Source organism: Dufourea novaeangliae, unplaced genomic scaffold (assembly GCF_001272555.1).
Source record: "Dufourea novaeangliae isolate 0120121106 unplaced genomic scaffold, ASM127255v1 scaffold63, whole genome shotgun sequence".
NCBI classification, from domain to species: Eukaryota; Metazoa; Arthropoda; class Insecta; order Hymenoptera; family Halictidae; genus Dufourea; species Dufourea novaeangliae.
Window position 1 is genome coordinate 585,420 of NW_015373939.1, and position 12,451 is coordinate 597,870.

Here is a 12,451-nt window from a genome sequence, read left to right on the forward strand (position 1 = left end):
TTATTACAGAATTAAAAATTCAGAAATTTTCAATATTAATTGATGAAAGCACGACTATATGTTTTATATATAATGTTCTTGTTTGAATACTAGTAAGGTTTTCTGCAGTTTTTCTTACTCTCGCAACAAATGTTTGTATTCATGTAATAAATCGGCTGCAGATGTACAAAATAATAAAAAAATATATATTCATTTATTTCCATGTAAATATGTTATTTCTTTTAAAAATATCCTCTTCCTGTAATTTCTACCGTATTTCAATTGTCACGGGGGTCTAACGATACCCCATATTTGAGTGAAGTATATACGTTACTGAGGATTAGGTAGTGCGCATGCGTGGGAAAAATCCCACGTCCTGGCATCACTGGTTCTCCACTGTTCTCACTCACATGGTGGATGCATAAAACGTAAGTATAGTGACACTTGTAAAATTGATTTAAAATCAATTTGTTTCATAATAATCTCAACATTAATATCGAAATCGTCTCTGTTTGTCACTTTATTTCGTAATCAAATAAAGAGTAAAGAAATTGTCAAAACGTTTAAAAAGAATTGTTTATACAATTTCTTGTTTTTCTTAATAAGAGATATTTATTTTTAAACATTGGATATGTAATAAAACTACTTAAAGTTTCAGAATTATTTACTTCTTAGAGAAAATTCGTGAATTATTTATAAATTCCATATTTCACGAAAGGGCGAAAATAAACCGTTTACTCTCTGTTTGATTACGAAATAAAGTGACAAACGGAGACGATTTTGATATTAGTGTTGAGATTATTATGGAACAAATGGATTTTAAATCAATTTTACACGTGTCACAATACTTACGTTTTCGGCATCCGCCATGTGAAGGAGAACAGAACGCAAGTTACAGATGGTGTGAATTGCTATTTGCGAATTACGTGTGATTTGATCACATTCGTTCCTAATCACGGTGATTTTTCGTAATCGTTACTAATTGGTGGAGAAACATAACAGTACTTTATACGCGACTCATAACCTGTATATTTTACATTTATATTAACTACATCGAACCAAAAATTTGAGTTAAATCGTATAAAGAGAATGAATAAGTAGAAACAATGAAGAATAATGAATAAATTAATGATCATAAATTATAATCTACATGTTACCTAGCAAATCATTCTTTTACTATGTCTTGTTTCTTCTACAGAGTTTTAAAAATACATAATTCATCGTAAAGTCATATTGATTACGTTTTTCTGTTTAAACATCAAGGACTTACGATCGCAGTGATCAAATTCACTCAAGATAAAAAAATCGCAACCTCGTTCGTGACTTGGCGATCACTGTCATAAATGTATGTATGTATGTATTTATTGAAGACCCTAGGCTTTACTCAAACCCATGGATCTAAATATTACAGGAATAATCACATATGTACAGTAATTTTATATGTTAATGTTATAAATAAGAAGAAATTAGTGATTTTGCACGCCATCTCTAAACGCAAAATACAATTACAAAATAGGCATATATGTCTATGATTACAAATGACTATGACTATAAACTACAAGAAACACCGCCTTCACTGCTTGTACTGTTGCGGCCTTTTCCAGGGATTTCTTTTAGAGGAGATAAATCAGGCGTAAATCCTCGCCCGTGGAGCCCTGAAAAACTCTGCTCGTTAGGAAATTTTGGACTTCTTTTAAAGACAATTTTGATTTGAAAAAAACATCTTTATTGATCGAGGTTCAATACTGGAATGGACTCTTTTACAAAACGATCGTTTTTGTTACATTTTGTTAATTACAATATGTCCTTAGATATCAGGAGCCAATAAAATAGTTATTAGATTATGAAATAATTTCTGATTTGCTAATACATTTCTTTCAGCTATTCATTTTATAATTTTCAAGTGTTTAACATATTTGCCATGATTTAATATATGTTAGAGAAGGAGTAAAAGTGAAATTCGACTGTTAAAACATTCGTTCCTAAGCAAAAGTTAATTAATTGAAATATGCATTTAAAAAGAATACAAAGCTGATTTCAGTTGTTTCTAAATAATGCCAACTTCACTTCTACCTCGTTTTCTAATTACAATCATATACCTCAACTTGAATTTCACGCTTGTGAAGCTTACGCTGGACGCCACTACAAGATGAGGGCGAATTTCACAACAGTACACCCACTAACAAAACAGAATCATGAAGACAATTTAACATTTTTTATTAATACAATTTTTATATATAAATGAATATGTTGACCTCAATGATTTTTAATATATTTTAATATCTAAATTTAACAATACACTTAAACATAAAAGAACTAACAAACATCAGGCTGATGTTTTCTAAATTACAGTATCCGCATTGTTTAAAACTGTGAAGTGCTCAAGTTCAACATAATGAATTACAGTATCAACAATAAACGTTCAACGCGTTAATTGCTCGATGTCTATAATTCCTACGAGGCTAAAATACACTTGTTAACAAATTTAAAATTGTATAAACTAATATTTTAAACGGTACCTCAATCTTATCGAATTTCATAAAACTTAATCAAATGTACTTTATTTGATATTGTACATTTATTTTTATTGTAAGAATCAGTTAAACAGCTTCAGATTGAAAGTTATGTCTGCAATATGCAGATGACAGTGATGCATAAGTATTTATTATTCATATATTTCCAATTTCTTATTTTAAGTAGCGCTTAGAATAGTTGATTAATGAGTCAATGAAATTAATTGAGCATCAAGATAAATTTTTTACTGTAAGTTGCATTAATTGAAATAACTAGATAAATACAGATATTACTCAGTTTTATTAAATAAATGCCCTCTTAACAAAAAGTAATACAGATATAATTAGGCAGCGAGTTGACGACGTCTCATTAATTCGTGATCTATTAAATCGGAAATATCAGGATGACGATGGGGAGTAGTCGTGCAATAGTGTACTGTTTGACTTGGATCCGCACCCGCTTTTAACAACAGTTTTACTGCATTAACAAAACCACTTTCTGCGGCTACTTGGAGAGCAGTCAAGCCCTCGCTGTTAAGTTTCTCTAACTGTGCCAAAGGCGATGTAACTAATAAAGAAACTATTTGATGAAAACCCCTCGCAGAAGCAAGATGCAATGGTGTATTGCCACCGGCATCTTGTACACTGGGATCTTCTCCTTGTTCTAATAATTTTGCTACCATGTCAGCATAGTTTTTTCTAGAGGCAATGTGCAACGGTGTTTCACCATAGCGCGACATAATACCAGTTAACGTGTGCGGCACAAGTAAAAATGCTGTGTTTAAAGCACCACATTCAAGACACTCATGTAAAGTAGTTTCTCCTCGATCGTTTTTCAATGATGGATCAGCACCAGCAGCTAACAAGGTTTCAATTAATAACTCAATTTCTGTTCTGTGATTGTTATCTGAAACGAAATTATACTTTAATTAAATAACTTGTAAAATGGACCAAACTATCTTAATTCTTACTTTTTGTTTTCTAATTACTAAGATGGTGTAAGACTGTGTACGAACTATACAAATTGACATAGAATTTTTTGAAAAGGAGCATAATTTTCATAAACGTACAATCAAAATAACCAGTTATCTTATAAACACAAGTACATATTGTGTACATAATACTCTTATAATATAATGTATGTAATTTAGTTATCTGGTACTACTTATTCAATTTATTATCACAAAATGTGTTGTTATCACTCAACCTTTAAAAGTTAGTTACTGGACATATATTTACAAATACTTTTTTGTTTCATTTAATGTATTCCAAAACTCTACCTAGTTTGTACACTAAGTCCGTTTAATTTGTTCTATGTCTCTGTAATAGATATACACATAATTCCGATTGGTAGAGTACATATTATTATCACATGTTGTCAGTTATATATTATATCTTCTTTAAAACTTGTTTAATTGAAATTAATGATTTAAGGGGTTATGCTCAGTCAGGAGACCAAAAAAAGAGTGTTCTTTGGGAATTTTTTTCTCAAAAACTATAAGACCTTTTTCAACAAATGTGTTTGTGTTTCAAAGATTGCAGTTTCTAGATTATAAGGTAATTTTTTTATTTAAAAATATTTACTAATAAATAAATGCTGAGCGATCTCCCGGATGTATCTTCACAAAAAGTGGTCTGCCGTGATCACTGTAACTTCGTAACGGTTCATGTGAAATTAAAAATTCAGTAAGATTTATGTAATCGAATAACCAATCTTGTCCTTGAACGTGGGGTTTTTCGAAATATTGATTAGGAACAAAATGGCGGACATTTTCCTGAAAAAGTGCAATTTTCACCTAAAAATTACTCGTTTTTGGTCAATTAAAAAAAAAGTATCGAACGAAAAAAAAATCCTTCATTCAAGGACAAGTTTTTCTGATTTGAAACAAGGCGCAAAAGGTTTCATGTAAATTGACACAGTAGTTTTCGAGAAATATTGATCACCGATTTGAAAATTGTAGTTTCGAGGAAAACGCGTTTAAAGTTTCAAGTTAAGGTTACACTTATATAAGATGTTAATTTTTTAACGCCTGTAACTGTCAGTTTTAATTGGATTACCTTGAAACTTGCACAGACTATTCCCGAGATGTTGTACTTAAAGAAAATGGAGAAAGTGAAAAATCGATTTTTTGAAAATTTCTGACTGAGCGTGACCCCTTAAATAAATTCATAAACAATACATTAAAACGTTATTGAATCTTTTTTTCTCCTCAGACACTAATAAAAGTTAAAAATATAACATTTAAAAGAATAAATAAATATTTCTACCGAAGATAGTGGAGGAAGCTAAAATGTGAAGTGCGCTACGGCCTTGATGATCCTTTGCATTTATAGAACCAGCTCGCGCTAATAAATCGAGAGTCTTCAGAGCCGCCTCGAAATTGTGATGAAGATTCTTTGATCCTTGTGCGTGCGCCAATTGCCGTGTTAGTATATGTAAAGCAGTCAATCCACCTCCAGCTTCTTTAACACCAGACGGACAGCCATATTTTAGAAGTTCTCCCACAAATTGTAGCACATTTCCTGGACCTCCGTTCAAAATCACTCTGTGAAGCGCCGTTTCACCGCGAGGAGAGCGCACAGCTGGATCGCATCCGTTTGCAAGTAGTAAACTACAAAATCATATATGTTCATAAATTATACTCTATTCTTGGTATAAACTTTCAACATTTTTCCAGATAGCATTGTTTATAAAAAATTAACAAAACATTTTTAAATATTATTCACGGTATTTAGGAACGAATCGTTTTCCACGTGTAAATTTGTAAAGTTAAGATCCAGAGATTCTTTCAGGAATAGTTAGGTATGCCTTTGAACATCTGGTTACAATATGGTCAGAAAAGTACAGCAAAACGTGCAAAGAAGAGTGGTTTTCACAAATGTTCGTATGTCTTACTCCTACATAACATGTGGTGGAACAGATTCATAAATCCTTTACAAATGGACAATATTAATATTCGGATATTTTTTTGCAATCTTTGCAAATTATGCACTGGAGTTAAGCAGTTAGAATTTAATAAGTACTCCAGTTAAAAAATTTGAATTTATACGACAAAATATCTTAATTATTCTTAATTAAAAATAAGCAGTATTTTATAAGTAAACAGGAGGTAATATAATATTTAAACAATGAATGATTAACATTCGCAGATAATTTTAATTGTAAATTCCACAGCTAGGCACGTGTCTTTCAAATATAATTTCATAAAATTTATAAAACCATAGAGTTCTTGAAAATCAAGTTTAAGATATATTTTATTTCTATAATAAAGTCAAAATGACTTTTTCGATGGGAGTACAGTAAAACAAATTATCTGGCCGATATTCGTGCTAGGTAGTTATTTTTTGACAGTGTATTTATAATCTATTAAATCAACCATTTTATTGTAAGAACGTCACTAAATATTTTATTACATACCATAGTATTGTTCAGTATGAAACAATATAAAATACTTTTACAATATGTAGTATTAAAATGTAGTAAAATAGACTTCATTGTTAAAATTTCTTACCTGAGGATAGGCAAACAATGATTGGTGGCGGCCACTAATAGAGGCGGATCACCTGAAACATTCCAATCCGGTTCGTCCAGGTTTTGTACAGAGTCCCTTGCAAGAAGCGCTGCGACGCATCTATTGTCTCCAGCACGTACAGCCTCGTGGAAATTCAATTCACTTTCCGGATCATACATTTCTTTAGAAATATTTCGAAAATCCGCACATTCCGATAGCTCATTAGAAATTTCATAATTGCTTAAAAAGTTTGTGGGTTTCGTAACAATAGTTTCAATGTCATTTTGTAATTCTTGCATGTTAAAAGTATCCTTCGTAGGGGAATCTTTACCGCGTGTTTCCGACGTGGTATTTGGAGTGTCTCCTTCATTGAGGAATACATCGAGTCCTGTTGCTACAACCACATCGGAACTTGTCAAATTTGCTACACTTATATCACTGTCTATCCACACTTCGTTAGTTTTCATTTCAGCAGAATTTATAGTTGTGTCTTCATTGGCGATTGTAGTTATATTTTCATTTTTCTCGGAAAGTTCAACAGCCACGGAAGATGTCTTGCATTCCAAGATAGTCTTATCTTTGTTTTCTACTTTATCCTTTTGTTCAGCAAAAATGGACGTATTAATCGATATACAGAGTGGAGGTCTTTCCTGATTAACTGGAATTTCCATTTGATCTTGACCACCTGTTGCAATCTTCATCACTTCCACAGAACTAATTTCTATATTTCCTTCACGCGTAGTTTGTTCTTTCTTGTTGCACAATGTTTTATTAACTGTCGTGCTTGTCTTCTTCTCGACGTGCTGTTCCTGGGTTATAGGATCGTTCGTGTAAGCGGCAGTCATTGTAACGATTGTTGTTCGCCTTTTAATTGAGCCTGATTCTCTGGTAATTGGTTCGATGCCTTTTAACTGAAGGACAACCTCACACCGTGCTCTAACTTTTTTTTTTAATACACCTGCTTGTTCATTCCCTTTTCGACGTCATAACAATCGTCAGTCATATGAACGCGATGTCTACTTGATATGTATTATAAATGTCCTGTGCTTGATTACAAACGGAGAAACGACTTTTAAACGAACTGACGAATCAAGAATACGTGACTGAAAAGCTGAAAACAGCTGAAAACCAAATGCGCCTGCTTAAGAAGCGTCGCTGCAGATTTCTATGCATCCCCTCTCCTTGCTTGTTCTGAACTTCCCCACTTCTTAAAACTCTCATGTGGCGCATCCAAGGAATTCATCGTATTTAGATCCGATACTCCAAAAATTGGATCCGACGCTTCTTATTTTACCTAACCAGTGTACGTAATTTTGTTAAATGTAATAAATGTTATATGTAATTAAGAAACGCAATTTTAAGAATTAATGCTTAACTCAATATCATCAAATTTTATTCAATATTTTTGTTCTTTGTTGATTCTTTTGGTACTAATAATTTTACGTACACGACTTAATTAACATAATTAATTTATACATATTTCCAATATGTATATATATTTTTCAATTACGTACTGTATTGTGGTTACCTTTAATAATACCCGTATAAGACATTTGCACGTATAAAGACGTGAAATTAATAATTGGATACATACATACGCGAATTTTGGAAAGGACAGATACATACATGCTTTCAAAATCAGTTGTCTGCATAGACCCACAGCTAGGGATAAATCGATCCAAGTAAATACGAGTACATTACTTGATACTTTTGTTTCGATACCGAGTACTTTTGGTATCGATACCTGCTCGCTTTAGTATCGATAAGTACTTGTATCGACTGGTACTGACCACGGTCGTATATACAGGTCCGGCAACTCCTAAGGTAGGTATGATCACAGCCGACTGACTCTAGTACTAGCCGTGTTGACGGTAAAAATGGCAACAACGCGGGCGGGAGTCCGGCTTCAATACCTAACCCAACCTACCATATCAGGCTCACAGGTCTCCCACTACCACCGGCCTCCCAGCTACCCAGTCTCCCTCTACAGGCCTCTCGATTTCCCGCTAATCCTTCAAATGTTTTTGGTTCAAAGATGGTTTTATCATGCTTCACAAAATCTCTATAAGCTAGGAACTTTATTGTCTTAGTGTTTCGTTCGAGTAGCTCGACTGCTCCCTATACCTATGTACTTATCTTATAAGGTTTATCGACGACGAAATCTTCTAATGAAAGTAAAAAAATATTGTATTTCCATTTCAGTGAAGAAATGCAAGCGCAATCTTGCATGCCAGTTGTAAAGTTCGGCGCTTAAGCCTTAGAGGGTTGGCTTTGTTGCTACTTGTAAATAAAGTATTTGGCAATGAAGATAATTTTTTTTATATCTAAAAATGTTGCTAAACATATAATAAGTTTCAACAATTTTCATTTTATCGTCTTTAAAAAAAATTCTAAAAATTACTTTGTTTTAAGCGTTTTACACGAGGATCCCCCCTTAACCCTTTCACTACTATGGGTGACTATAGTCACCCGCCACAAAACGACACCCGCACACGACGGGTGACTACAGTCACCGGTCACAAGATGCGACCTATACACAACGGGTGACTATAGTCACCCGCTCCAAAAATGGAACCAAATGTTATAACTTAAGATAAATGGTATCGCTTCGTGTATTTCTGTTCGCAAACAATTGCAAGCGCTATTGCAACGTTCGATTTTTTTCGACATTGTTTTGTCATTGAACGTGGGCCTCAAATGTATAATTATACTCAGTTGGTCGTAAGTCGAATGTATCAAAATGTTCTCACTTTCGGCACGGCGCTCCGTTCTAGACGAGGTACTCCGCGGCGAGGCCCACCGTAGCGAAAGGGTTAAACAAAATAAAATTAGAATACAGAGCCTGCAATAAGAGTTCTGTGCTAAATTTTTAAAACGTCTTAATTTTAGCAGTGAAATTTTCTACGAACTGAAGACTAGTTCTAAGTTGAGATCTTTTTACAGGTCAAAATAAAATTATTTATGAATTGTTATAATTGTAATTGGAAGAATTCGTAAAAATGGAAAACACATTTCGAAATTTAATGAACATGGTTAAAATGTATATAGTAAAGTAGTTCAATTTAAAAATATTTTATTCATTGTACAATATAACTGTACAAAAAATGTATGGACCAACAAATAGCGATCCTTGGATTTAGTCAAACAGACCTGTAATATAAAGTGAAAAACAATTAGAATCAATGCTCCTTTACATGAAATATATACATATATAACTGCATTCTCATTACTGAATGTCATCACGAATAATTGCAGTAGCTAATACATTGTATAATAATCATTGCATATAAGAAAATTTTGTTTTATTATAACCAATGTAATGTTAATTAAATAATGAACATGATCTTTACCAAAGCCCATGTCATCGTCTGATTCTTCTTCAGGTTCTTCCTTTTTCTTTTCTTCCTTAGCTGGTGCAGCTTCAGCGGCAGCAGGTGCAGCAGCACCAGCTGGAGCTGTAAAACACATGTTTTCATTTCGTTACTATGTCAAATTAATTTTTTATATAAATGAATGTCTTGCAAATTGCACATTGAAACAATGATTAAACAGTAGATTTTAATTCAAAATGTATAACAAATAAAACAAAAAAAAACCATAAAAAATCTGATTGACAATTCATATTAACACTAGAACAACATTCAAATATTGGTACATACATGTTGATAGGGTTGTCTAAAAAAAATTTAGATCATATTTGTAATATGATCGATAAAATTTTTTTCTACTTTTTTCTTTCTCCTCTATTACTGACCGGTCCAACAAATATTATTTAGATCGGTGGATGAAGAGGAATATCAACCAAATTACACAACATATTTTGATATTGATAAAAAACATTCTAAACACTTAAATTTTTTCTGAACAGATTTACCTTTATATTGGTCATTATTATACAACTATTACCCTCAAATATTTTTAATTGAGGTCCAATGTATATAATTGAATGTATAAATATACTCTACAATTTCAAAAACTAGAGATTTCAACAGGCACGAAGTGTTGAATAACGTCTTAACACTTAGCCAACCGAATGGGGAGATCTCCCCACTTTAAAGTAAGTTGCTGTATGACCGACTGGGAAGATCTCCCACTTTATCCTTAGCAATACGTTGCCTTCTATTTTATACATAAACTTATGTTTCGAACGTTATCACTTTAAAAAAATACTAAAAACGTTATTCATTTTTAATTTTGTTTAAATTATGTAATCTATCTGTAATTAGTGTATGATATGTATTAAAAAGATAATACCTGCTGTTGGTGAAGCTCCAACTCCTGATCCAACTTTCGTAACAAGTTCTTTTAAGTTTACACCTTCCAGTGCTTTAGCAAAAAGACCGGGCCAGTATGATTCCATATCAACGTTGGCGGCTTTCAGGATTGTCTGAATTTTTTCGCTCTACAGAAAAAGTAAGTAAATAATACAATAATCGTACCATATACTAATATTATCATAAATTTGTTTATTATATACTGGACACAAGACGTAACAATAATAGAAAATAGCATTTCAATCAAACACGTTGCCGTGTGAAATGATACATGTGAAACACTTACAGTTACAGTAACGTCATCGTCGACAAGAATTAATGTGGAGTAAACGCAAGCAAGTTCAGCCTTGTTAGTCATATTTTCTGTTTGTATGTTTTACACTAACACTGGATGAATGTTAATAATGGTGCAAGTCGCTGATACAGCCTTAGCTCCGCGAAAGAGAACAAGCACCCAACTTTAGTCGATCCAACGAAAAGGAAAAGAGAACGGACTGATCGGAAACCACGTGATATAACCAGGGGTGTTCCACTCAATACATTATTTTGTTAACACGACATTAGCACCATCTCGCGAGATGCGGGGATAATATATCAGCAATGGCGGGCAGTTCAAAATTTGTATTAAATGCATCCCTTATTTATTAGTATATTATTGTATATTTGATAAATTAAAAATGTACAATTCATCATATATATATAAAATACAATTTATTTACAATATTACAAATTATTTTTTACAATTACTCTTTTCTTTTCGTGCTAATAGACATCGCTTGTCGTATTAGTTCACACGTTGTCGCTTTTCGTCGAACATATTTCCCTATAATTATCTTATTTACATAATTACAATAATTCTTAATTATATATGTTAAAATATAATCTATTATATAATTAACTAAATCATCTTTATGATTACAAATAAAACTACATATTACATGTCTCTTAATGTATAACTTAATAATATTTCGAACATTATTTACAATATTAAATTTACATAAAATTAACCTAGTAATATTATACACTCTATAAATACATCTTAAGAAGTATTCATTACCCACATAACATTGAGATGCCTAATAGGTTCCTTTTAGATACCCCATAAATGATACAGATATCTGTAATCCTGTCTAAAAAGATATCTATTCGGCCGCCGAAAAGATATCGAAGGGCATACTTTTCGGCATCTTTTAGATATCTTTGTAGATGTCAATTAGATATCTGCTTCAGATATCGGAAAGATAACTATATGGTATCTGTCTAAATAATTCCAAAATAACTAATATCATCGAAAGGATATCGCAAAGATATCTTTTAGACATCGTGAACGACAACATTCAGATATCCTTAGGTTATCGTTTTGTTATCTTTTAGGCATCGTGAACGACAGCATTCAGATATCCTTAGGTTATCGTTTTATCTTATTATAGAAAGAAATGGGAATTGTAAATTTGCAGAAACAGTTTTAAATAAATATGCTAAAAAACCACTTAAATTACTAGTGATCCTTGAACATTAAATGCATATTCATTTAAAATTGTTTTTGCAAATTTAAAAATGTAAAATGATCGATTTTACTTCTTTAAATGTAATATATATATTTTTACAAATAAAATCATAAACTATAAAAGTAAAAAAAGTAATGACTACGTATTATAATTATGTTCTATTTGTTTTCTTGTTTTGTTTGATTTTGCTGAGATTCTGTCCGTGCACCGTCTCAGCCAGTCTGCAATAATTGTATGCACCTCTTTTTCAGTGCATCCATATTTACGTTGTACCAGATCTGTAACATGAAAAACCAAAATGAGAGTAATTAATTTCTAAATTATTAATAATATTGAAAATTAGAGAAATAACAAATTTACTTTGAATTATTGTGGGGAAAATCATAATATTGACCGGTGTTATATTTTTTGACAGTTTTGTTCATGACACTGATTTACTGATCTCATCAGTCATAGAGGAAATTGTGGCAGTAGTGTCAACTGCTGCTCTTCTGTTGCAGCACAATTCACGTTGTAATTATTCACTACCTGCATTAACAATTCATTCTGCCGACTGAGCAAAGTAAAAATGTTGTCTAAAGTAGCTCTGCATGCATCTGCATGGTAAAAAACTCGGTAAGAAATAAGAAACTTCTTAGATTACGAAAAAAACTTACTACAGCATG

At 32.2% G+C, this 12,451-nt stretch overlaps 2 protein-coding genes across 2 annotated transcripts; both read right to left on the reverse strand.

The window, feature by feature from the left end:
- Positions 1-2,774: 2,774 nt before the first annotated feature.
- LOC107185627 (serine/threonine-protein phosphatase 6 regulatory ankyrin repeat subunit C-like) lies at positions 2,775-7,124 on the reverse strand. The gene is made up of 3 exons (XM_015573356.1): positions 6,005-7,124; positions 4,761-5,104; positions 2,775-3,399 (listed from the first exon to the last, which is right to left on the reverse strand). The coding sequence occupies exons 1-3, from the start codon at positions 6,847-6,849 to the stop codon at positions 2,837-2,839; spliced, it is 1,752 nt and encodes a 583-aa protein (XP_015428842.1). The 5' UTR covers positions 6,850-7,124; the 3' UTR covers positions 2,775-2,836.
- Positions 7,125-9,060: 1,936 nt separating this feature from the next.
- LOC107185626 (60S acidic ribosomal protein P1) lies at positions 9,061-10,770 on the reverse strand. Its single transcript, XM_015573354.1, has 4 exons — positions 10,565-10,770; positions 10,259-10,406; positions 9,355-9,459; positions 9,061-9,154 (listed from the first exon to the last, which is right to left on the reverse strand). Exons 1-4 carry the CDS (start codon positions 10,634-10,636, stop codon positions 9,141-9,143), a joined length of 339 nt encoding a protein of 112 aa, XP_015428840.1. The 5' UTR covers positions 10,637-10,770; the 3' UTR covers positions 9,061-9,140.
- Positions 10,771-12,451: the final 1,681 nt, after the last annotated feature.

Bases quoted from the DNA above. Each gene is read 5' to 3' on its own strand.
- LOC107185627 (XM_015573356.1), bottom strand. From the start codon at position 6,849: ATGACTGCCGCTTACACGAACGATCCTATAACCCAGGAACAGCACGTC. The intron at 5,105-6,004 runs GTAAGAAATTTT...ATGATTTTGTAG, and splicing joins CATTGTTTGCCTATCCTCAG to TTTACTACTTGCAAACGGAT. The intron at 3,400-4,760 runs GTAGAAATATTT...ATTTCGTTTCAG, and splicing joins AGCTTCCTCCACTATCTTCG to ATAACAATCACAGAACAGAA.
- LOC107185626 (XM_015573354.1), bottom strand. From the start codon at position 10,636: ATGACTAACAAGGCTGAACTTGCTTGCGTTTACTCCACATTAATTCTT. The intron at 10,407-10,564 runs GTAAGTGTTTCA...CTTTTTCTGTAG, and splicing joins ACGATGACGTTACTGTAACT to AGCGAAAAAATTCAGACAAT. The intron at 9,460-10,258 runs GTATTATCTTTT...TGTGTTTTACAG, and splicing joins TGGAGCTTCACCAACAGCAG to CTCCAGCTGGTGCTGCTGCA.